This window comes from Adiantum capillus-veneris, chromosome 16 (assembly GCF_014529385.1).
Source record: "Adiantum capillus-veneris isolate H3 chromosome 16, ASM1452938v2, whole genome shotgun sequence".
Classification (NCBI taxonomy): domain Eukaryota; kingdom Viridiplantae; phylum Streptophyta; class Polypodiopsida; order Polypodiales; family Pteridaceae; genus Adiantum; species Adiantum capillus-veneris.
In genome coordinates this window covers 134,332,893-134,359,113 of record NC_140946.1, presented here as the reverse complement: position 1 = coordinate 134,359,113, position 26,221 = coordinate 134,332,893, and the positions used below count along the sequence as shown (strand labels likewise).

The 26,221-nt window shown below is 48.1% G+C and overlaps 1 protein-coding gene across 1 annotated transcript in view; it reads right to left on the bottom strand.

The window, feature by feature from the left end:
• Nucleotides 1-426: 426 nt before the first annotated feature.
• LOC147439909 (Transcriptional coactivator/pterin dehydratase) overlaps nt 427-26,221 on the bottom strand; it is a 72,368-nt gene continuing 46,573 nt past the window's right edge. The window contains exons 5-6 of the mRNA XM_086484422.1: nt 1,055-1,123; nt 427-947 (exon numbers count right to left, since the gene is read on the bottom strand). Of these exons, the coding sequence (XP_086340548.1) occupies nt 838-947; nt 1,055-1,123 (179 nt within the window). The 3' untranslated portion in view covers nt 427-837. The remainder of the gene's footprint in view (nt 948-1,054; nt 1,124-26,221) is intronic.

Below are 26,221 nucleotides of genomic sequence, written 5' to 3'. Positions count from 1 at the left end.
CCACATTATCCGACAAAATGGTTCAAAGCCTTTATAATAGAGATCTTGGTACCTCCCTTGAATCTCATCATAGAGAGTGGAGTAGCATACAAAGTGCTCTTTGGACCCCACCTCCCAATGACACAATCGGCATATACGATCTTCTCGCAATATAGTCTCATATCTACCTGTCTCCAATCTCAGAGTGTGACGAGGTACTCATACCATGTGAGAGATGTGTGTCCATGTATGTGCGGTGTAAGATATACCCATGTTGAGAGGTGTGTAGAAAATGCCTCTGGTTGTGCACCATTTTGTGCCTGAGTTGCCGCGAGGGCCCGCTTCATGTCTGCTGTGTGTCTCATTTCACAATGTTCATCCAAATGACCCAATTCAGATTTGTGCAACTAAGAATAAATTCATGGTATACCCTTTCAACATGTGACAATTTTCAAGCTTGATGGCATATCAAAACATAGATTAAGAACCACAATCTTTACAACTTGCACCATTACTTTAGATTGTAATGTGGCAATCTTTTTTTCTGGAACCAGAGCACAAAAATTGGATATCGAAATCTTCTAGGAAAATTAACTAGACTCTTGTTGGAATTGGACACGCTATGGCATGAGATTACCCACTGATTGAAGTGCATAATGCCAGAAACAAAGCTCGGACTCGTGCATACTTTTGATCAGAAAATCATTACCAAATCTTTGGTATCACGACCCTCCGTATTTACAGAAAATTTCTTCTATATCCTGATCGAAAGCTAAACACCCTAAATGAGTATTGCTCAACACATTGTATATCCATTGACTCACAGAAACATGGCTTTCTCCCTCTTCCACAACTCTTTCAAGGGCATCCTGAGCTTTTAGCACCAGCTACATCCTTTCTTAAGAACTCTTGCAAATTAAGTTCGTTTATCTTTGCCGCAAGAATAAAGTCATTTTCTGTCAGACCTCCTGGAAAAACAGCCAAAATACTAAAGTCATTTTCTGTCAGACCTCCTGGAAAAACCTAGGTCAAGATTATTGCCAACAATTCAAAGAATATGTAGTTAAGATCTCACCAACTGCATGAGTCCATATCTCTACACGAACATCATTCCAATTCTCCAGGTGAAGGTTCGGATGATGGCCTACATTTAGCATGTAAACAAGAAAGTCTGTAAACAATTCTTGATCAACCTGTCCTGCTACATAATTAGTGAAATAATTAGCAAGAAACAAACGATTCGGACGTAAGAAAAGACTGGCGCTAGCATTTCATACCTGCAATATTTTATTGATAAGCAACAAAAGAGACCTAGACAATGATCTCACAGGAGCCAATGATCCTTGGAGAACCAGCCCAGGTCCCTCAAGAAAATAGCTTACATCTGAAGGCTCAGTTTGCATGCCGCTCAATGAGGGAACATGCACAAACAGGGGAGACTCCCAAGATGGAAACATACTAAACGACAGCTACATCACAAAATGGGAAGGTATGGTCTCAGAGACTGTGCTCCATCTGACAAAGGTCCAAACCACCAAAGGCTCATGAAGTCCTGCCACCACCTCAATCATGTGCTCAAGGCTCTATTTGCCATGCGGACATTCTAGTACGTCTTCGGAGCCAAGGTTCGTCTATAGAGCCCGAGTTAGTTAGTTCTGGAGCTTGTTTATAAAACGTGCATGTCCGGACAAGTCCACATGGTATTTCCTAGTTTTGGAACCCTCTTGCACAAATGGTTTGTACGCCTTGTTGGGCAAACAAGAAACAGGGCCACCTATATAGCAATGTCTCCCCAAGAGTGCTCAACACATCAACTCAGCACCAAGCACACACCGGAAGAACATTCAACAACTGACAACACCAAATACCAAAGGTCCACTAGGAAGTTATTGGCAAACGGCTGCCCAAAAGACCACCTTGAAAGCTAGGAAATGCCTATCCTCACATGGAATTATAGCACACCCCAACCAATGCCCTTGAAGAAAAGAGTTTTCCCCTCTTCGACACCACAATTTCTTAACTTTTACATGAGTTTACTTTATATACAAGTAGCACCTCAAACAAGACACTTACGGCCACCCCGCTAGTTGGTGCTAGTAAAGCAACTTGCACTGCATGTAAATATGCTTGATAAATCAAGCTAAAAAACCCAAAAAAGATAGTCCAAACACCCTTGTGACACATGTTGTCATGTCCATATATACAAATTTATAAAAAACGATTTAATAAGCATTGGTCTAAAAAAAGATAGATCAAGGAAGGTTCCGAGCTCGCTGCTGCTGTTGCGCTACCCACTCGCCATCGCAACCTCCCCCTGCCCCTCCCCCCCCTGCCCTCGCGTGCCACCGCTGCCCATTCCCCCCTGCCCTCGCCGCCCGCACCTGCTGCGCGTACGCCAGCGCGCTGCCCAGCCTGCCCGCAGCCCTATGCCCGCCCTGCCCACCTGCTCGCTAGCTTTCCCCCACTCCCGCCTGCCACCCCGTTTTCTGCCTCAGCCCCCCAGCCCCGCCTCCCAATCCTACCTCACGACGGCCATCCTGCTTGTCGGGCCTCGCCAGTACCAGTGACGGGTTCGGTCCTGCAAAAGCTTCGTTTTTCGACTACGTTTCTCCGCCCCTCCCCTACAGCAGCAGACACAAATGGAGGCTCCAGCTTCGCCACAGAGGGACTCTGATGAAGCCCCCTCGCCCGACCCCGCTGAGCCCACCATTCGACTTGCTCTCTCGCATACAGAGCAAGCGAGCCTTGCTGCAGAGGTAGAGAGATTGCAGGCGACTTCGGTCATCTGCAAGGTTCTCGGCACTCGACCTAGCAGAGGAGGGCTGCGAGACCTTCTCCAGGCCCGCCTTCTCTCAGAGGTGGGCAAGATCTTGGATGTCCAGATTCTCGGACGGGGGTATTACCAGATTGAGTTCGAGACTTCCGAGATGGCTTCCAAGGTCATTGCTATGAGTCCACTGGCCATCCGAGCATCACACGCCCATTTTCGACAGTGGCGACATGGTTTTGACCCGACTTCGGATGTGCTAGTAGAGGAGGCAGACATCCCCATCTCAGTCTGCTTTCCGGGTTTACGGAGGGAGTACCTTCCACTTCTCTCCAGGATTGGCTCCGCCATCGGGACAGTCCTGGAGACACCTCGTACGGCAGCATCAGTAGCTGCCAAGGCGGCTGGCATCCCTTCAGTTCGAGTTTTGGTCAGAGATACCCACACGCTCCCGAAGGTCATCCTTTTGCCTCGGGTGAGTGGGGGTTGGTTTTGACAGAGTGTGGAGTACTCGGGTCTCCCGAACCACTGCTTCATTTGCAGACAGATGGGCCACCTAGCGAAGGCCTGTCCACGGAGGAGACCACGACCCGCACCCCAGCCTCAGCCCCAACCTGCCAAGGCTGGGCCGCAGCCACAGCCAGCGACACAGAGCACAGATTCAGCGCCACCCTCCGAGCCAGGGGCTCCAGCGGAGGAGGGGTGGCAGCAGGCCCGTGGCCGTCGACGCCAGGGGCCACAGCGTCAGCCTGGCACTCAGAGTGGCCCCCAGGTGCCTACTCAGCAGCAGTGGGTTCCCACGGGGAACCGCTTTGGGCCTCTTGAGCAGGAGGAGCCTCCTTCGCCAGCCTCCACCTCCGCTTCACCCTCGCCAGCCGCTCCGCCTTCCGATCTCCCCTCCTCCTCCTCATGCCCTCCCCCGCCCTCTGCTACCGCTCACCCCCCACCTCGCCCCACCCCGCTTCTCCTCTCCCCCGCCCCCCCCAGCCCCTTCTCCCCCTCCTCCTGCTTCAGTACCTCAGTCGGCTCAGGAGACTGGACCCTCGCCGGCGGCTAGGAGATCTCTTGGCAGCGCCTTTGCCACGAGTCGCCTAGCGAGAGAGGGTCAGCCCTTCATGCGGCCCCCTCTGCAGATTCAGACATCTTCTCTTGCAGCTATCCCGCGTGGTTTGACGAGCATTGACCTCCGACGCCGCTGGGATTTCTTCGATTACGGGTTTACTCGTTTTCTTGGCGACTCCACAGCAGACCACGAGGCAGCCTGCTTCAGAGTCCACGCTTTGTTCCTCGCCGCTAGGGGGACAGAGGCCTTGGACTCAGCAGTTGGTTTCTCCTTCCCCCTCTGCGGCAGGACTGAGACAGAGTGGTCCCTCGACTCAGTGGTGGGATGGTTGCATACACAGGTTCTCGAGTTCTCTCACCACATGGGAGAACTTGGCGTTACAGATCTGCTGCAGACGTTGTGGCCACTGGCCAAGTTTGCGGTGACACCCCCAGACTCAGCAGGATGTAGACACATTGTGGTGTACTTTTTTGCTGATACGCAGTGTTTGCCTTGCTATGTATTCATTCATGAGGACTCCTGGACAGAGGAGGTTGCTTTACGCACAGCTCGCTCTGCTTGGGCTTGGACCAGGCACTCACTGCAGTCTCGCCTATCTAGAGGACGCTCGGATGCGGATTACTCCCCATCCAAGCCTGCTTCGAAGATAGCTCGTCTTGCTACTGCGGCATCATCTGTTCTCTCTCGCTCCCCATGAGGATTGTCTCGTGGAACGTGCAGGGACTAGGTGGGCCCCAGTTTCAGCTTCAGCGTTGCCTTGTGGGAGGAGAGATTGATCTCCTTATGCTTCAGGAGCACCATTTGTCTGAGAGCCGCATTCGGCGATGTGGTCAGAATTTGCGTGGACGCTATGATACCTTTTGGTCAGCTGCTTTTGGACCTGGAGGCATCCAGGGTGGGGTATGTATGACTATTGCGGACTCACTACAGCAGGCCATTGTGGGCAGAGGGATTATTGTACCAGGCAGGGCTCAGTGGATTACTATGCAAGTTCAGGGTAGCCTTGTGGGTTTCCTGAACATCTATGTGCCCAATGTGGCGAGTGCTCGTGCAGAGTTTTGGTCACAGATTGTTGAGTCTTTGCCACAGGTTGACCAGTGGTGTGTAGGAGGGGACTTCAACATGTTGGAGGACCCTTCTGACAGGATCGGAGGCAGCCATGCTACTGTGCATGGAGTCGAGTTAGCAACTTGGGAGAGGTTTTGTATGACGATGAGGCAGCATTCTGGCTTTGTGAGGCCTCCAGAGAGTCTTGCCTTCTCTAGATCGGACCGCAGAGTGGGAGGAGTGAATCTATCGCGCATAGATCGCTTCTACACTAGTGACCACTTCAGTGACTTGGGGGGATCAGTGGGCATCCTGGCAGGGACATCCTTCTCGGACCATGCACCAGCGATTCTCACAGTGGCAGATAGGCAGAGGAGTGGGAGCACGATGCTTCGCATCCCAGAGCGGGTCTTGTTGGACTCAACACTCAGAGAGAGGGTCGAGGCTCTATGGACAGAGGGCATGGACAGCCACGCTCCACCTGCAGACAAAGTGGCCTCAGGCCTAGCTCAGCTTAGCCACTTCTTTCTCCAGGAGTCTCTGGCTCGACGGGCTGCAGCGAGAGAGGAGGAGCAGCGTCTCAGACGAGGCATTGCTTCACTACAGAGGATGCAGGAGCAACATCCAGACAGTCCATGGTTGGAGGAGCAGTTACAGCAGGCTCGACAGGAGCTTGCTTGCACAGAGGAGAGGCGCCATGAGTTTTCCTTTCATCGACAGGCATCTCAGTGGACTCAGGTGGGTGACAGGGTGACAGGTGGTTTTTTTGAGACAGTGGGACCTCGGCACTCGCATGCCAAGGTCAATCAGTTGAGGAGACCCGATGGGTCAGTTGTTTGTGAGCCTGAGAATATGCGTGCAGTCGCTACTGACTTTTACCGTGAGCTACTGTCGGCTGAGCCCGAGTCAGAGAGACAGGATGTATGCAGGGAGCAGGTTTGGGCACAGATGCCCTGTCTTGTGACTCAGGAGATGCGGCAGAGGCTTGAGTTACCTCTTCAGCTTGAGGAGCTGCACACGGCTCTTAGGGCCCTCCCTCGTGGTAGCTGTCCAGGTGAGGATGGGCTGACTCCCAGCTTCTTCTTGGAGTACTGGGACCTGCTTGGCCCAGATCTTTGTAGTGCCTTTCAGTACATTCTGCACACAGGAGTGATGCCGGATAGCATGAGTGAGGGCCTGATTTACCTCATTCCAAAGGAGGGTGGCTCCTTGGATGAGATTCGACAAAGGCGCCCCATCACCATTCTCAACTCAGCCTAAAAAATTCTTGCCAAGGCTCTGAGTTTGAGGATTCAGCCACTTTTGGAGAGCCTTATACATGGGACTCAGACAGGTTTTGTCAAGGAACGCAGTATCCTTGACAACATCTTCACTTTTTGGGAGGCTTCTGCCCTTGCACGGCTCCGTGGGGAGGACCTTGTGATTCTTCTTCTCGATTTTGAGAAGGCATACGACAGAGTCGACTGGGACTTTCTAGAGGGCACGCTACGCAGGATGGGCTTCTCAGAGGCTTGGATCAGAGGGGTGTCAGCTTTGTACAGACGGGCTCACAGTCGGGTGCTTTTGGCAGGAGGTAGAGGTGAGCGCTTCATGCTCACACGATCGGTCAGACAGGGTTGTCCTCTTGCCCCCTTTCTCTTTCTGTTCTATGCGGAGGCGATGAGCAGATTTTTGGTGTCACAGCAGGTTGGTTTGAGGGGCTTAGCACTCCCTCTACGGGGAGATGAGCTTCTGGACGCTGAGTTTGCCGACGACTCAGCCTTGTACTTAGAGGGCCAGGAGGCCAATTTACACAGATGTGGGCAGGCTTTGGAGACCTTCTGCTGTGCATCGGGCGCACTGATGAACTGGAGAAAGACAGTGGCTTTCTCGGTTGGTAGTGCTCCTGTGCCAGATTGGATGCCAGGGGAGGGTTTCAGGTGGATTCCTCCAAGGACTGCAGTTCGGTACTTGGGTTGTCAGGTTGGTTTGGATTTGTCCCCCGAGCAGCAGATTGCTCCTCTTCTCCTGTCCATCAGGAGAAAGCTGTTACATTGGAGCTCAGCCCCCGACTTTCCCTGGCTGGTAGAGTAGTAGTTGCCAACCAGGTGTTGTTGGCGACTATGTGGTACATCACTTCTTGCTGGATCTTCTCGAGTTCTTGCATGAGCCAGGTACAGAGGCTGATCAGGAACTTCCTTTGGTCAGGTCGCGACACTCAGATTGCCCGAGCCAAGGTGGCTTGGTCGGTCATCACACTTCCTTGTTCTCAGGGAGGGCTTGGGATCATTGATCCAGCACAGCACAGCAGAGCCCTTCTTGGGAAGTTCGTCGTCAGAGGACTTCTTCCAGGCGAGGAGCCCTGGAAGGAGTTCTTGTTGCAGAGGCTTCGTGCCAGGGTGCCTCAGTCAGGAGGCCCTTGGCAACCTTCGACCAGATGGATCTTTACAGAGTTGCGTCGAGTTGGTTTGAGCAGGAGACTGGAGGACCGATTTGCTGTGAGTCTGCTTCGTTCTTGGGAGCTATTACGGCGTGGCCTAGAGCAGAGACAGCCGACGTGCACGGAGGAGCGCCTACGGCAGCCCCTCGTCTGGAACCCCATGGTTAGCACTCAGCGAGGCCACTTGGTTGGGAGTAGGCCTCATGTTTCTTGGGGTCCCATGGCAGCAGGTCCAGCGCGCTCTCTAGGTGACTAGCTAGAGTTCACAGGTTTGTCAGAGGAGGTGCAGGTTGTCCAGCTACAGGGCATGAGAGGGGTTCAGAGCATGTGTCAGGACATCTCAGAGTCAGTTCCAGTTGACTGGCTTACGCCTCTCGAGCCAGTGGCACCCCGGTGGATGGGAGCCTTCACACGACTGGAGGTTCTCATTTCAGTCAGGGCTTGCTCAGAGACTGTCCCAGCCCTGTTCTTCGAGCTTCAGGGTGGGGGACGACTACAGAGAGTTGCAATAGAGGCCCCGCAGGTAGCAGAGTGTTGTTTCCAGAGGATCCGAGTTGTGGGCATCTGTGGGAGGACTTGCGTCATAGACCCTGACCCAACAGCTCTTGAGACAGGACACTGGAGGCTATGGGCTTGGGAGTGTTGTCCACTGGCACGAGTACAGTGGGATCCTGGTGAGTGGCTATGGAGGGACCCATTTTCTTCTGCAGACCGCCCAAGAGTCCCTTTCTTTCAGTACACTGTTCGGCTTGGACGTCATATACTTGCAGCACAGAGTGAGGCCCGCCCCGCTGCAGCACGTCATTGGCAGGAGGAGGGTCTCACAGTTGAGTTCTTGGCAGCTTTTTGGCAGAGGCTGTGGGACTCCAGACAGCCGAGGCGCGTCACCTTGTTCCAGTGGTTGGTTGCACACAGAGCCACAGCAGTAGGGAGCTGGCTTGTACATAGTGGTCTCTCGGCCGCATGTACAGCCTGTGACCAGTTGGTGGAGAGTCAGCGTCACTGTCTTTGGGACTGTCCCTCGGCCCAGCAGGTGTGGCTACGAGTTCTTCGGCTCATGCCTGCCCTCTCCACGGCTCGACAGTACACTTGGGGGGCAGCGGCTTGGTCCACCCTCACGGGCCCGGCACTTCAGTTTGAGCTATCTTCCACCAGCAGGATGATAGTGATACAGGGGGGTCGACCTACACTCCAGCCTGCTACAGACCTTACTCCACAGGAGTGGAGCAGTGAGAGAGCGGAGTGTTGGGAGCTCATCAGCGGCCTAGCTCTCTGGTTCATCTGGCGGGCCCGTTGTTTCCGCATCTTTGAGGCTCGCCTTGTACCACCAGCAGAGACTGTTCGTGACTTTTGGCTAGAGCTGATCCATACTCTCAGAGGACAGCTTGAGGGACTACAGGGCAGCTCCGACCGCATGCGGGAGCGCCGCGAGGCTTTCCTTCGACTCTGGCGCCCTGGGCCGTTCTACTCCATGGTCCAGGGGGTGCTCAGATGGCACTACTGTCCACCTGTGTGGCTTTTCCCTCCTCCCATGTGTGGCTTTTCCCTCCTCCCATCTCTTGATTTAGGCCCATTGTACATATGCTGTTTTTTCATTGGGAGAGTCTCCCCACCATGCTTGTTGTAGCCCTCTCTTGCAGAGGTGGATGTAGCCCTATGGGCAGTTTTCATTAACTAATAGAAGGATCTTTTTCTTTTTTTTAAAAAAAAAATTTATAAAAAACAAGGTGTTAAAAACGCATACAACAAAGTTCAACACACCCTATGCCTGCTAGCTCATTCATAATCAGCAGTAGAAAAGAGCAGCTGTAAACAACTACATAATCAACAAACACATCAAGCTTTTCATGAGAAGAAGACTTATCTTCAACCACGGCCATCAATCTTGCAAAATACTTAATTAACCTATAGCCTTTATGTGGGGTACCATCCAAGTTAGCAAGCTATTACTTGCCATTTTCGAAATTTGCCCAAAACCAAGAAAGGACTTTGCCACTTGATTTGAAATTTCTTTGGAAAGTATTGCTTTTAAATTTGGAACTATGTCACCCTTCTTAATATCTCTCTCTTTGACCTTTGCATTTTGTCTTTATTTGAGTACTCTTCAACAATTGTTCATAATGCTCAAGAGCAAGCATCCTCTATCTAATTGTACATATTGTAGGTACAAATGCCTCTCTTTGCATCATGACCTTAATCTTCAAACTTTAACACCATCTGTAAAGTTGGTATCTCTACTTCAATAGGAAGTAAAGCCTCTTTGCCAAAAACCAAGTGAAAGGGAGAGAAGCTACTATCTGACTTGATGGCAGTCTTTTAGGCCCATAGAGCACAAGGTAGCTCCAAATCCCAAGTTTTCATATTGCTTCAAATCGTCTTTGTGAGCATGCATATGAGTTCTCCACTAAACCTTTCATTCATACCATTACATTGGGGATAATAGGAAGTAGTAAATATGCGGCCGTAGATACAACGCTTTTTACAAACTTATGAATTTTCTCAAGTACATGCTGTAGTTGAGTCTAAGCCAGAGAGTGATGATGCTACTAAGGATGTTGCAGATGTTAATGAGGAGGCTATCCATGAGGAATCTCATGATTGCATCTGTGATGCTATATGTAGCCATGCCTTCATCAATGAGGAGCATTTAGATGTTCTTGAGATTATGGATAGACATCAAAATGTACTTTTGACACCTTTGATTGAGATGGTTGATGCTACCTTTCTTGATCCGCTTGGTAAAGACATCAAGATACATGTAAAAGATGACTTACAAGTTACCTTTCACGCATGGCATGCTTGAATCGGATGGATGCTTTAAAGAGAGCGGAGAATATGTAATTGGTTATGCATGAGGATAAGATGATGGATAATGCAAAATTTGATGCCACGTTGGAGGGGTTGTGAGAAATTATGTGCATGATATGCTGATAGATAAGATTCCATATGTCGTGTTTGTGGAGAATGCTTTATTGATACCCATGGTCCATGCTTTGACATTGAGAGCCTTATTATGGCTGACTTTTTTTATGAAGTTGGAACTTATGCTATACGGCCTTTTGATCGAGATGGATGATACTTTATGTGCTTAATGCTACTGTTGAGGATGAATGCTCTAGCAGACTTGGGGTTGACAAACTATGTTGTGTACATTTTCAACACCCTCTTTTTTATAGCTAGTATACATATGCGCATCATGTGGGTTGACATGCAGGTATGTGGACATTCTTTTTGGTTTTCTTGGCTTACTTTAGTAAGCTCATGTACATGCAAGGCAATTCCTTGATATAGCGCTAGTGTAACCGGCTTGGCACTGACAAGAGGGTAATGTTGTAGCAACACATGAACAGAACACGACTTTAAAACTTGCAACTTTAAACATAAAGTAGTCAAGACACAAAGCGGTGGAGTTCCGCTTCTAGCATAGAGGGGCACCACGTGCCAGCTAAGAAGAATAGAATTGGAACACACTTTTGTACTTTGACACCAGTTGAAATAAATAAATAAATAAATAAATAAATACATACAAACACACACACACACACACACACACACATATATATATATATATATATAGATAGATAGATAGATAGATAGATAGAGAGAGAGAGAGAGAGAGAGAGAGAGAGAGAGAAGAAGAAGAAGAAGAAGAAGAAGAGTATTTTAACCTCATAGGAAACTATCCCAAGAGACCTTAAAGATATATCCAACAAGGAGAGTTGAACTCAAGACCTGTTATGAGAGAGAGAGAGAGAGAGAGAGAGAGAGAGAGAGAGAGAGAGAGAGAATCCATACAGTAGACACATAGTGACGGAGTTTCATTCCCAGATGCTCTAGCCCCAAAACGCTGGCATCCCTTTTGGTGTTTCTTTTAAATTGACCTTCAACAGAGAGTACAACTGTCGAAGGAGCACACTCTGCAATCTACTACCAAGATTATCTGCAAAAGTGGTCTCAAGGCTCATATTTAAAGGCCATTGGCCAAAAAGCATCTGATAAAAATAGGTCACAAAATCTGCCACGTCAATATCCCTGAAAATCTACCGCGATTTCTGGGATCCCATACAACAGCCACGTCTTCATCTTTTGCAAGCACTCTAGAATAGGTCCTCTTTAGTGGAATGCCACGCCATCACTTTTGTGACAGTTGTTACAAATCGGTGGGCATCCCGACAACAAGAGAATGTAGATTAGGTCTAGGGGAACATGTTGGTTCAGTTTCCCATATGCTTCGTTGGTTTGTGAGGTACGGCAAGAACAGTGCCAGAAACCCTATGTGTGCACATTGCACTTACTAGATGGCAATTGGCACCAGAACTCGAGGTGACTTATCCGGATAAAAAGACCCTTTTCCTTGCTCATTTCCAATAAGATAAATCAGCATGCCTGGAAAAACCCCTATCTTTGGCGTTTTCTGCTACCATAACAACTTCCCTACCTGGCATTTTGCAGCCAAAGTCGCCCCCTCTATGCAGCCAGATCTGGCATTTTTGTGCAGCCATCTCCCTGTCTACTCTAGCGCCCCCATTAGCCCCAGAGTCATGCATCAACTGCCCTCATCTAGCCTCATCCATCACAGAGAATTCAGCCTTGCTTAGACCTCCAGATCTGCTGCACTTTTGTGTCTCAATCTTCGGTTTTTGCAGCCAGTATTCAGCCCTTGAATCCTCTCACATCGTGTGTAAAGCAGCCCCAAATCTTCCTCGTGGAGGCCATCTGCAACTCACATCAAGTCGGATCTCATTGGTGCATCCATTCAGCTCTAGAGGCGCTTACTGGTGGAACATCATCCATTCCAATCGAGTAGAGTCTTGCATTGAGGTATTGCATCTATGTACATTCCATTTACGCAATCTAAAGCAAATACCACATCGATAACGGTGTTGGGAGGCCCTTGAGATGGTTGGTTGGGACCCTATTGATCTCTCTCTCTCTCTCTCTCTCTCTCTCTATCTATCTATATATATATATATATATATATCTTTTTTTTGTCATTCTGTCATTTTGTCATCTTGTTACTCTGACTTTGTATCAGATCCACCACATTGTAACTTTCTGGTCTCATAGGTCACTTTGGCCTTTTGAAGACGTTAATATAACATTTCATTTCTCTCTCTCTCTCTCTCTCTCTCTCTCTCTCTCTCTCTCTCTCTCTCTCTCTCTCTCTCTCCCCCCCCTCTTTACATCTCTACTTCATGTCTCTAACTCTCTCTCTCTCTCACGTGTCTAAAAGGGAATCATCAATAATGCAAAGTGACATTGATTGACCGCAAGAAAAGAACAAAGGATGGTGGAATGTGAATTCTTGATTCTACCTATTCTCTCAATTCTGTTGCATCTAACATTGGTATCAGAACTTTCTTTTCACAGTAATCCTCTAATCATTAAGAAATTTTTCTCGTGTTTGAGGGAGTGTTTTAGCATTTTGCCTAAGGACGCTTCTCTCACTTCGGGAACTATGGGACCTGCGCCTGAGCATAGGAAACACACATTGTATACTACGGTTGCAATTGTGATGTGCTTGGGAGAGGATAGTAGCCTTCGTGTGAGCGCTAGACCACCTTGACATAATGAGGCCTTCAATGAATATTTGCAATCATAACTCCTTCGACATGATAGATTACATCTTTGCAGACATACATTGGAAACATGAAGATGTTGATTGCGAGTATCACAGTTTGTTAGTGACCTTTGATGACAAGGGAAGGTGACATCCAAATCGGCCTATCCGCTTTGAAGTCTGGGCGCTATTTGGACAACCATCTCTCCCTCTTTAGAGAAGTACATCTATCCAGAAAAGGCATTGGATCATCATTGATCTGTACACATTTGTGGTAGCACATCGGGTCCACACCATCTACATCTTCTCGGGAGCCACCAATTCAAAACGGAAGGGTTCCAATCCGGAGCAACCACCACCAGAGTTCGCGATATCGTGAGCCTACATTCGCAGCCACATTTGTTGCGCAAGACAAGGATTCATCTAGAGCATTCATCATTCGGCAATTTCGAAGAAGCCCCAAGAAAAGCCTCTATCTTTGAGCAGTTACTTGGCAGTTTCCAGAGACATCATGCAGAGGATTTGCCATGGCTTGTGGGTAACCCAAAACACATATTCTTCTTCATCATCCATTTGGCATTGCTGTTGCCAATCTTGCTGCGTAGTTGCAACATAGGCTTGCCGGTAACCTTTTTGGACATTGGCGTTGGCATATCCATCCATCGCTCTACGAGCATCCATCCGGTTTGTTTTGGCTCAAACCATTCGAGTGGCAGCCACAAAAGTTATTGGTTGCCGATAACCAACAAGGGTAACATTGATCCACATTGTAGTCCATTGCTTGCAAGTAGACACATCATCACCATCCATGTCACTTGGACATTTCCACAACGCTCGGCAGAGGCTGTCTCTCTTAGAAGTAGCAATGGAGGGCATCATCCAAAAGACCTTTCATTGGAGACCATCTTGTGATATGCATGGAGTCTCGTCCCCATAACTCACCTTAAGCAGAAGGAGATGTCACGCGCAATGGCTCTATGTGCGCAGAATGTGCATGTCCAAACAAATTCATCATACAGTCTTTCTCACTTTTGGAACCCTCTTGCATAAATGGTTTGTAAGCGTGTTTGACGGTTGTTACACATTGGTGGGAATCCAGCAACACGAGCATGTAGATTAGAACGCATTGGCTTGATTCCCATGTCAAATGCATCACCCGTTTGTGAGATAGGGCAAGAACACTGCCAAAAATCCTATGTGTGCACATTGTGCTTACTAGATGGCATACATATTTGCACTCGTAGCAGGTACGGAACATTTCGTACCTGTTTTGTTCTTCCATGCTTTCCGTTCTTTTTGTTCTTTCCGTTCCTGACAGTTGGCAGCCTTTTTGACTGTTGACAGTCAATGAGATACGAGGTCGCTTCCATTTTGTACTTCACCCAAGCGTTTACCAAATTTTTTAACGCTATGTGCTTTGGCCTTTTGATCCAAGTGGATTGTTCTTGCATATGGACTTGTTGCTGAGCATAAATGCTCCAGCAGACTAGGGGTTTGGCAACTTATGTCACGCTGCAGGTGTTTCTGGAGTGCAAAAAATGATCCAATTCTTTTTTGAAAGCGTCGACTTATGTTTATGCATGTTTGTGGACAGTGCAATGTATAGTGTACATAACTTGATGCGTTTTTTCATGATAGTCAGTTGTGTATAAGTTTATTTGGGAGTTGGGCCGCTAGAAGCGGCACTTTTTTCTTGGGATGCTTCTTTAATGTAGATAAGTGATGTGAAATGTGACTGAGTTGGCATCTCACCTAGAAAGTTCGGCATGGGCGACCGGTCATAGACTATATGTAGGAAAATGGCTTGCAAATCTGTTAAAAATGCATCTATTGACCATTGAAGGTGTACCCATATGGGATTCCATGCCTTTGAAATAAAATATGCTTTGGAACTTGATTTGGGAATTTTCCGCCCATGTTATGGATTTTTTGGCTCAAAAAAGGTCATTTAAGTGTGAAAAACTGCCCAGAGTAGGATTTTGACCTAAAATGGGTCAAAATTGGTCAAAAATGCCATAGATGTCCTTGTGCTATGACAATGAAGCTTGGGATGCTTGCCAATTACAATCTCAGCACTTTTCAGTCCTTATGAAGAAGAAGACAATGGCTTTCATGTGGGTGCTCCTACATAGTCCCACTTCTCTTCCTTCTTGTTTTTGGGTGAGTGAGGGAGTGAATTAGGGTTTCCTCTCTTCACATTTGTGTGTAGAGTTGTGTATGAGAAGTTCTCATGGATGTGCATTGGTGGAGAAGTGAAGGAAGGGATTAGGGTTTTTTGTGAGGCTACATGTAATGGTGGAAGAGATTGGAGTTTTGCGTTGTTCTTGGAGGTTTTTGAGAAGTGGCAGCCGAAGATGGCTGAAAACACCAACAACAAGTGCACAATCTAAAACCGGCCCGTGGGGCGGTAGGCTTTGGCTTTCACTCGAAATTCTTTACTTTAGACACACACACATAGAGCACTTTGCAAAGGGAACCTGCAACGGGAATTAACACTTAAGCACACACACGGCTCGGAAGCTAGAATGCTCCGAGCAGACACCGACAACCTGTAGGCCCCAAAATTGGCGCCCCTTTCGATATTTCTTTATACTTTGAGAGGGTAAATTACAAAGTAGAATCCTCGGAATCCTTTACCTGTATCCTGCGAGATACCACCAGTTTTGGCCAAATTTCGACAACATAACAACCCCGAAACTTGCACGAAACCAATTCCCCTGCTGAAACTCACTTCCACTGGCATAAACCCTCTGATTCCTTGTCACGTGACACATCCCAACCCTATGTGTCCATGGACAAGCTACACCACAGCAAGGTTCAGTCAGTCCAATCAAGTCTAGATTAGTAGTGATCTGGCACTTTTGTGAGTCTATTCGTAGACCGTGCATGCCCAGTCACTTAGAAATAGATGCATATCCTCCGGTTGCACACACCATGATCATCAGTATTCCCTTCAGAATCCATCAGATTCAATCAGGGGAATTTTCCAGTGCATTTAGCCTATTTTCCTATTTTTGGTTATTTTCACTTATTATTTTTAAGTGACTTTCCAACAAAAGTAGGTAGGGCAATTTTGCTAAGTTAATATATTAGCAAACCCAAGTTAGCACTTTCTCGCAGAAGAGGCAGCAGGAGCTTCCCGCTCAACAGGTAACTTCTCAACAGTACCCCCTCAGCACCCTAGCGTTTTGGATCCCCATCCTCGCCGCACTTCAGCCCTGGCGTTTCCACCTCTTGCATGGTCGCCTTCATCTCCCAGACCCCCAGCAGTTGCAGATTCCTCCCATCGCCAACAGTAGATAGCCCTAGCGTTTTTCAGCCAAAAACACCATCAGTCCATTGCATACGCATTGTACACCTTTGTGCAATCAAAGTAGACTACTCTCGCCGACGAGAGTGGGGCCTTCGGAGGAGGGTTTTACAACCTCTCGGGTGTCGTATCTCTTTTCTCTCCTTCTCTCAGTCTCATTCACTTGCACGCACAATATCCACTCACTTTGTTCGTGATCATAGCACTCTCCATAAGACGGAAGGCTCTCTCCTTCCCTAAGAACTAAAAGGAACCTTGAGCAATAAAGATCACTAATCTTGAGAAAATACAACATTCATTCCGCTGCACCTAACATTCCTGCCCAAAAACAGTAAATTCAACACGCTGTATTTACTAGTTTTTGCCCTGTTTTCAGCCCCAAACAGTCCCCTAATTGTCCTCTGCCAGTGGGGCACGATTCCCAATGGTCCTGGCGTCCGTATGGCTGAAAAAAAATCAATTTACAATGCATACACATACACAGCGCTGAAAACGCACCTATACGGTGAGGTTATGATCCTCACCGGTGCCTGCTTTGGAGTAGCAGTTAGCTACCCCTATTCCTACTCAAGGAGGCTCTTGCCTCAGCACAAAAGCATGAAACCACACAGTTGTACGTCAGTCAAATGAAGAGCCCTCTTGTGGGGCATCACACAACTGCACATAGGAGAGAGAGAGAGAGAGAGAGAGAGAGAGAGAGAGAGAGAGAGAGAGAGAGAGCAGTGTGTAGTGTGCAGGGCATCACTCCTAGCACCACACTGTACATGAGAGGAAAAGAAAGTACTCCATAGCTCTTAACCTATGACAAATGCAAAATGAGGCCTCCTTCAGCTAGAAATTCAGCACCCTTTTTTCTGAATGTGGAAAGTACACAAGAAAGTGCCACTTGGCACATTTACAAGCATTTGCCAGTTTCGGGGTTGCCGCCTAAAAATCTCCCGACTGGTTGCCCAGTTGACTTCGCGGCAAAGTTGTAAAGTATTCCCCTGATCATACCGAAGGTAATTTCATGGCCCAAAATAGCAATTCCCTAATTTTTATGAGATGCTTCCGTTAGGCTCCCACTGGTCATCTGACCATCTATCCTCATTGGGACCGCATCCAAAAAGTGCAATGTGGCCCAACTATCGGATACTTTCTGTTGGTAGTCCCACCTTGACTTTATGCCTTTATTGAGTTCACGTCCTAGTATCCACCAACTTGCTAAGTGCGACGGGGGGACCTAAATGACCTTGCACTGAGCCTAGACATCCTCTTACTATACGAATTCCAGTGCCGACCAACTTCCCGTCTGCGGGTGAAACTGCCGTTCACATTGGCCATACAATGTCCGACCATTTGCAACTTCAAAAAGAGGGTCTCATAAATAAAACAAAAATCATTGGAAAGAAACCAACAACTAAGGTTAGCAGTTGTCACCTCCTCGTGACATAGTTAACAGTTGCCACGTCCTCGTGACATACCCCCCTCTTGAAATAGCAAACGTCCTCGATTGCATACCATAAATACACGCCACTGATGATCTTGTGTTGTTAGCACTCTTTTATCATCGCATGTATCCACAAGAAAGGTGGTAACACATAGATAGAAATGACTTAATGAGACCTTCATACTTTTGTCATTTCCATTTATTACATTGAATTCATATGTACATTTGATGTGCTAGCCCTATCATTACGCCTCCTTTGCACACGTTGGGTTGGGGCATAAGTAGGTTGTAACCCAAAGGCTTCAAGGTAAAGCTGCAATACATTTGGTGACTCTGACAGTTCATGCTCTTCCATCCCCTTTGCATCCATAGGCGGATAGTTCTTGAACTTCACCAAGTAGCATCTTGCAACCTGTCCTTTAACTTTTCTATCCTCGGGTACCAGGATCTCATCAAGTTCCTCAACTTCTGGCTGATCCTCATCTGGCATATCTTCTGGCACATCACCCACAAAGGGTCTTAGAAGACTCACGTGAAACACATTATGAATCTTCCATGCATCAAGCAATTTCAGCCTGTAAGCCACATCGCTGATCTTGTCAAGCACTTGAAAAGGCCCATAGTAACACATACTGAGCTTAGGAAACAACCGTTTCTTGCCCTTCATTTTCTTTAACCTTGCCTTTTTGAACCTTAACAGAACCCAATCACCAGTTGATAACAGCAATTCACAACAGTGACGATCAGCAGCCTTTTTCTGCTTTGCTCGAGTCTTCTCCAAGGCAACTTTAATTTTCTAAATACATTTCATCCATGTTCTCAACATATCGATCTGCCTCAAAGATTTTGTCCTTTGTATGCAAAATGGGAGGAACTTTTTTGCCGATTTCAACATTCTCAAAAGGTGCTTTGCCAGTTGACAAATGCACCGTATTATTGTACGCATACTCAAGCATAGGCAAATACTGTTCCCACTTGCCCTTGTTATCTGATACATAGCAGATCTAAGATAGTAGAATTAGCCTCTTCTGACTGTCCATCAGTTTGTGGATGAAACGAAGACGAGAACTTGAGCGTAGTGCCCATGTTCTCAAACAATCATCTTTAAATAAAACTGTAGCGCAGATAATGTGTCGTGCTCTCTACAGTGTGGGTGCCCCTCAGTGCAATGTGTGTGACAATCTCACTCAAACAAATGGAAACTCACTCAAACAAAATGAAACACAGAAACAACGGATAACAACAGAACAACAGAGACACAATAGTGGACCAGAACATGTGGACTCGACTACCTCGAAGAACCATGTACAGACTCTGGCGTGGCAGCACACTCAGCTCCAGCCCAGGACTCACAGGTACAAATGGGGGTGTCGAGGCTCAGATGTGCAGGGATGGTGAAGCAGTGCTCTGTGTAAGACTCGCTACCTACCCGATGACCCGACCATCTATAAAAGATAATGATAATGACCCAACGGCTACTACTCATAGATACAATCATAAAGAGCCACCAACAGCTCATAAATGTCAGCCAGCTAAGTGTGACCTGGCCACATGTCCACTAGGCCACCATCCGTATCCCTGCCACATGTCATTGCCCAGAGTGTCCGTCCAGTGTGAACAGACCAGACCAACTGTACTAACTGTAACTGTGTCCTGTAGCAGTGACATTGTAGCCTGCTACAGGTTGCCCGCCACAAGACCGCTCACCGTCTCGGTGAGCCAAACACTGAATGAAACTGCAAAAGTAACTATATGTACAATGAAAGGTGGGGCATGAGCACAGTCCTGTCACCTAAGGGAAAGTGTCGTCGCCACTGCTGCTCCAGAAGTATCCGGATCGGGGGGAGCCATCAGATCGATTGTGTAACGATGCGGTTGCTGGACTGTGCTCTACATAACCTGGCTTCCTGTAGTTGGAGCAGCCATCTGCTGCACAGTGGATGGAAGCACCTGCCCTGAAGTGAACTCCGGACGCCTAGTAACACAACCATGGCGGTGTGTACCAGCAACACCGTCATAGCAAGGAACACTCTGGCTCTGCATGTGTGGCATCTGGACCTGAGACCCCTGCTGAGTAAAGTACTGGAACTGGGGCTGTGGGTAGTGTCCCATGAACTGCTGAGGGGGCTGAGAGGGACCTGCTGGTGCTACAAAGCCTGCTGGATTCTGGACCTGTATCCCCGGCCCAGTCCATCCATATCCCACAGGAGCCTGGGTAGGCCTGTTACCATACATAAGCATTTCTTGAAATCCTTGCACCTGTGCTTTTAGGTCATCAATAATCCTTGACTTTATCTTCAATGCTTGCTGTAGTGAAAAAATCATTGCATTTTGATCTGCGATGGCACTCTCAGCAACTCGCAGAGATCCCTCCATAGCTACGTATGTGGGGGAGTGACGCTGGTGCGTTGCAGCCAGCTGCTCTGCGCCTAGCACGATGGTGGCAATAGCAGCTCTGGAGTCCTGAAGTAACTTCTCTAAAAGCTGAAACAGAGAAGTGGAGTCGGTCATACCTGAAGATCCCTCAGATGCATGTGATGCTGGAGGGCGCACATGTGGCACAGCCGGCGAGCTAGAAGTAGGTACAGCTGGTGTAGTAGGTGCCTCTGAGATTGTTGTTGTAGGCGGAGAGAGAGATATGTTGACCGGTGTATGAGTGAAGATGGGAGAAGAAGGAAGAGGATCCTGTATGGGTGAAGTGACCATCCTGTCCTGAGGAGCGACAGTGACACTGGCGTCGGCACAGTAGAACTAGGGGTAGAAGTAGACGTGTGACGCTGAAAATGTACCCTAGTCTGCTAGCTCTCAAAAACTGGCAAAGAGAGTAGAGACTTCATTGTATCCTTCACCACTTTCGCCTTGATCTTCTTTTTCTTGGTGACTGTGGGGTCAACCTGCATGCTCACGAATTTCCTTTTCCCTTTCGAGGTTCCCTGCTCCTCATCCACTTCATTTGGGTTAATAGGTATGTTTATGACCCATGCCAAGAGAGGTGCCGCAAAACATTTAAAACTTAACTGCACAGACTGCACTTGGGCCCGAAATCTTTTAGCCCTAGTCTGCAAAGAGCTGAAGAGAATCTGGTGGAATCCACAAGGGATAGTGCGGATTAAACAGTAGAGCCCCTCACAGTGGGAGAAGGTAGTGAGAAGCCTTGTCTTCTTTGGCATCTCGAGCCAGAAAGTAATACCTGAAGATTGCGAGAAGCCGTCTGTTTCGCTCATAATCCGGGTGATCCGAACTCAGTAGCTCTTGACATGCTTGAATTGTCGCATCCTTGGATAGCAAAGAGAGAAGTGCGAGTAGTAGGCTTCACAGCTGGAAAGTTGGTCATACGCATGGCATGGCCAAGCCTTGTAGCTGTTAGCTTGTGGCCCCGGACCTTTGGAAAGTCTTTCAACAGTTGATGTATCATCTCTGCTGGAACCGTATCAGGTAAATCTGCATCAGCCAATGCTGTGAGACCCAGACTCCATAGCTGAGCAGTCGAAAGCACCTCACTGAGAGATGGTCAAGGTTGCTGCATATAAAAATTTAATGAGAATGCTATGCGATTTTTTGAAGAAGCAGGCCTCTTGATTTCATGAGTGATGATCGACTGCTTTCCTTTCTTCTGAGCCACTTTTGAATGTTCCTCCTGATCACTGGAAGCACCTGACTCAGAATTTACACTGAATCATCATCAGATGCTGCCGAGTCTGCTTTGTAGCTCTCATCACTTGGGTCACTGGAGGTAAAGTCATCTATGCCATGGCTGCTGCTTGCAGATACTTCCTCTGCTTCGCTCTCTGATTCTGCAACCAGAGCTTTCCTCTTCTTCAACTCTACCTTTCTCTTGCTACTTCCTTCTGGCTGTTTCTCCTGTTTCTTGCTACCTCCTACCATGGTGAGGTCCGGGTGGTAGGGACGATTTGGGATTGGGCTAGACAGAGGGGCTGGACAGAAGGTGAGCTGGGGCGAGAGGATTCGACTGAGGCTAGGCAGATTGGTTAGGGTCTAGGTGCATTGTTTCAGGGCGGATCAATGGGGTAGGGGCGAGTTTAGGGTATAGGGGCGATTGGGTAGGTAGGGGCGAATTTTCTTGGGCTGGGGCGAATGCAATAGGATAGGGGCGAGTAAGTAAGGCTGGGGCGAATTTAATAAGGCTGGGGTGAGTAAGTGAGGCTGGGGCGAATTTTGTTGTGCTGGGGCGAATTGAATAAGGATGGGGCGAATTTTACAAGGGTGGGCTGAGGCGAGGAGTCGATAGGGGGGTGGGGCGAGGGCGAGGGCTGGAGAGGGGGCGAGGGGTCGATAGGGGAAGGTGGGCGAGGGCTGGAGAGGGGTTGACAGGGGAAGGTCGAGGGCGAGGGCGAGGGCTGGAGGGGCGAGGGGTTGACAGGGGACTAGGGTGAGCTTTGGAGAGGGGGGACGAGGGCGAGGGAAATTAGTGGTGAATGGTGAGGGGGCAGCCATATTCGACAAAAAGCAGTTATGAGATGAGGCTTATTGAAAATGTAAGGAAATTGGTGGGCAGCAAACGGTATGAAGATGCCTTTTTGCTGTAAGAAGTGCCAATTCATTTAAAGAAGAGCTCCATGTGGATGTCTACGAGGCATTGTTAGGTGATATAAAACTTGAGACATGGCAAAAAGACGCATTCAAGCATGTTCAGGATGGGAACTCTGTAGGAGAGAATGTGGGTCAGTAGGAGGAGAGAATGTGGGGCAGGTTAAGAGATGACAAGGGGCTCAGTAAGCAAGAACAGTGCGGGGGAAAAGAAAGAACAAGGCCTAGATAGAGAGCCAGATATAAATGTTGTCAGAGATAGAGAATAACGATTTAGGCCTTATCTTTTCGGCTATGGGGTTTCATTAACCAGAACGGGCTCCAATTGACAGGAGGAAAACATCAGTACTGAATCAATTTGAGGAGTCTTTTACAAGAGATAGTCCCAGAAGGCAAAGAGAGAGATTTGATGGTGAGAGAGTGCTTGTAAAAATTAGAGACGGAAAAGAGAGATGAAGTTGAGCTGGTTTAATCGTCGAGCAATATCCAATAATCAAAAGATCTATTCGATGAGACTTGAACCTTGGAAATTACAGAGGGGGAGCAGAGACAGAGAGAGAACAACAGTAACTGATGCATGCATTGAAACAACGGACTTTTGAAAGATGAGAGCTGTCATGAGGAAGATTTGAGAAGAGGGGAAAATGGTAAGCCAGGGAGAAATACCGAACTGAGGAGGGAATAATCATATGGTGTTGGGATAGCTATCATCAGTAGATGTGTATATAATTAGGGCGAGTGATAGCACTTAATCCTTGATCCGTTTACCAGTAGCAAGGGAACGCCTTCTAGAGTGACTAACTGGACTGCCCCCTGTGGTAAAATCTCTTCCACCACGAAGGGCCCTTGCCAAGCTGGAACCAGCTTCTTTGCTTTTTTCAAATATTTTGCATGATAGAGTAGCACCAGTGTGCCTTGCGTTATTTTCGGCTTTCTGAGGTGGCGATCATGCCACGCTTTGTGACGAAGTTGCTCCGCTTGCAGAGCATGTGAAGCTAAACGGCGGCTTTCATCCAATAAGGTGAGACGGGATATAGAAGCAGATTCCATGCCCCAACTTGCACAGAGACTGCCCACCCTAGGGGATCCGGAGTTGAACTCAAATGGAGCTATGGCTTCCAAACCGAAAGCGAGTTGAAAAGGCGTGTGATTCATTGTTGCTTTGAAAGATGTGCGGTATGCCCAAAGAGTGCCGTGCACAGCTTGAGCCCACGATGCTGGATGGAGATGACATGCTTTCCGCAGGAGGGCGATCAGAACCTTGTTGGTGCTCTCGGCCTGCCCATTGGCTCTAGGGTAATAAGAGCACGACTTACGATGAAAAATCTTGTAATTGGCCAACCAAGTTGAGATCATGTCATTGACAAAATGACTGCCCCTATCACTGGTGATCTCTAAGGGACATCCAAATCTGCATAAAATATTTTCACATAAAAAGTTGGCTACTGTATTGCCAGTGCAATCTACTGTCGCTAGTATCTCTGCCCACTTTGTTGCATAGTCTGTAGCCACTAGCAGATATTTGCGATTACATGGTTGAGCCGGGGGATATATTGGACCCACAAAGTCCAAGCCCCATCTCTCAAAAGGTAGCCACGCCATCGAGACCTGTAGAGGATGGTTGGATTGCTTACTTGGCTTCGGCCCACAGCGCTGGCACACATCACAAACCTTAGAATATGCTATTGCATCCTTAAAAACGTAGGGCCACCATAGACCACTCTGTAGAATCTTCTAGGCAGTGATGTGACCAGGGTAATGGCCACCAATGGGACCATTGTGGGCATCCTCCAGAATATGCTCCACCTCATGAGGCGAGACACAACGCTTCAGAACACCATCTGGTCCCGATTTGTAGAGCTGGCCCCCAATCAGAGTGAAAGGCCTGGACTTCAACAGCAATCTCCTCTTCTGCAGTGGAGATGTTGGGTACAGCCCAGTAGATAGAAAATGTAAGACCTCGCCGTACCATTCCGGTGTTGTATCGATTTTAAAAAGACTGCTATCTGGAAAGTCATCCGCAATCCCGGTAGCTTCTTCACCTGTGTGAATGCGAGAGAGGTGGTCAGCCATTACATGATGCTTACCAGGACGAAGTACCACTTCAAAATCAAACTCTTGGAATAGGAGGAGCCATCGCCATACTCGACCTGCGACCTGAGGCTTATTAAGCAGATAACGCAAGGCATGGTGATCAGTAATAATTGTGAAGTGGACCCCTAGCAAATAGTGACGAAATTTTTGTAGAGCATACACTATAGCCAAACCTTCCCTCTCTGTGGTGCTATAGTTGCGCTTTGCTTTGGTGAGCAGGCGACTTGCATAATGTACAGGGCGATCCAAGTTGAACTCTTTGCTAGGCTGAGTCAGCACAGCACCCACAGCTAGCAGACTGGCATCTGTATGCACATGAAAAGGTAGGGCCCAATCCGGGGCAACTAGAATAGGCACTTCAGTGAGGCGTTTTTTGAGGTATGCAAATGCTTCAGCCTCACGTGTTGACCACTGGAAGGGAACAGCAGCATTGGTGAGCCGGGTCAATGGTTGGGCCACCTGTGCATACATACGTATAAACCTGCGATGATAGCTGGTGTGGCCCACAAAGCTCTGAACACCTTTGGGATTTATGGGAGGAGGTAACTTCAAGATGGCCACTATCTTCTCTGGGTCAAGTGCTAAACCTTGAGCAGACACCACATGGCCCAACAGTGTGCCCTCGGTGACCAAAAATGACACTTGTTCGGATTGAGCTTCAAAAGTGCCTCTCTGCACCTGAGGAAGACTGCAGAGAGCTGAGCAAGATGCTTCTTTAGATTTTCTACTGGGGTCGAACATTGAGCACCCGAGAAGGTGGACAAGTCGTCCATGAATATGCGAAGGTGATCAGCAGAGGACAAAAGATGAGATATACTATGCGATTGAAAGAAGGCGGTGCATTTTTAAGCCCAAAAGACATTCTAGTGTAGATGAAAATACCCTAGGGAGTCACAAAAGCTATTTTGACTTGGTCGTCAAGATGTATTCCTAACTGATTGTAGCCGCTGAACCCGTCCATAAAACTATACAGTACATGGCCAGCGACATCTTCGAGGACTCTCTCAGTGAAAGGGGTCGGAAATCCATCCGGGATTGTGACCTTATTTAGAGCCCGGTAGTCGACGCAAACTCGAATTTTGTTGGACTGCTTCTTTGGGGCAATAACCATAGGGGACAACCATTCTGAGTGCTCTACTGGTACAATAATACCTGCTTCTTGCATTTTTTACAACTCGATTTTAACTGCTTCTGCATACTTGGGATTCAATTTGTAAGCCCATCCTCTGACCGGCTTAGCCCCCTCAACCAGAGGAATTGTGTGGACTCCTAGCTCTGCTGGGATTCCTTCCAAATCGTGGTAAGACCAGACAAACACATCCTTGAAAGAGCGCATGAAAGAGATTACCAGGTCGAGTAGAGCGGGGTGATCCCATAACCAAGCGGCTAACAAGATGGGCTGATGGTTGTCAGGGCTGCCTAGGTTGACCTCTCTGACTGGGTTAGGCGGTGCAGTGGGCGAGGATGCGTCAGGGAGAGAAGATTGTGCCGCCTCTGTGAGCTTCTGGACATTATGAGCTGGCGTCTGATCAATGTTGAAATCAGCATACTCTTCCTGCAATCATTCTGATGGAAGCTCTACAAATGGTAAATCCTCAGATACCTCAAAATGCTCCGGCATGGGTGGAGAGTCAAATGGAGTAGAGGCTAAGGAAGGAGCTGGGGTGTTGGCCAACTCTTGCAAGGGAGACTTTTTCCCCCTTCTATGGTGTGTTATAGGCTCACCCAGGCCGACGGTTTCCATCAAGGGACCCTCTGAAGGATGGTGACCAGAGACCGGTCCACTTGGTTCTGGCGCACTTGGCTGACTGGGATTACTAGCTTCAGGTGTAGCTTCAGGTGTAGGATCAAGGGGAGAGGGTGAATCTGTTGGCAAAGGTTGAAGAGAGACTACATAGCATGGCATCGAAGAGGTAGCTTCTAACCACTGCAGTAAGTCTTCATCGGACCCATCAGGAGGGACCGGCTGCTCCAAGTCAGGGTTGGACTCTACTAACAAAGAGCT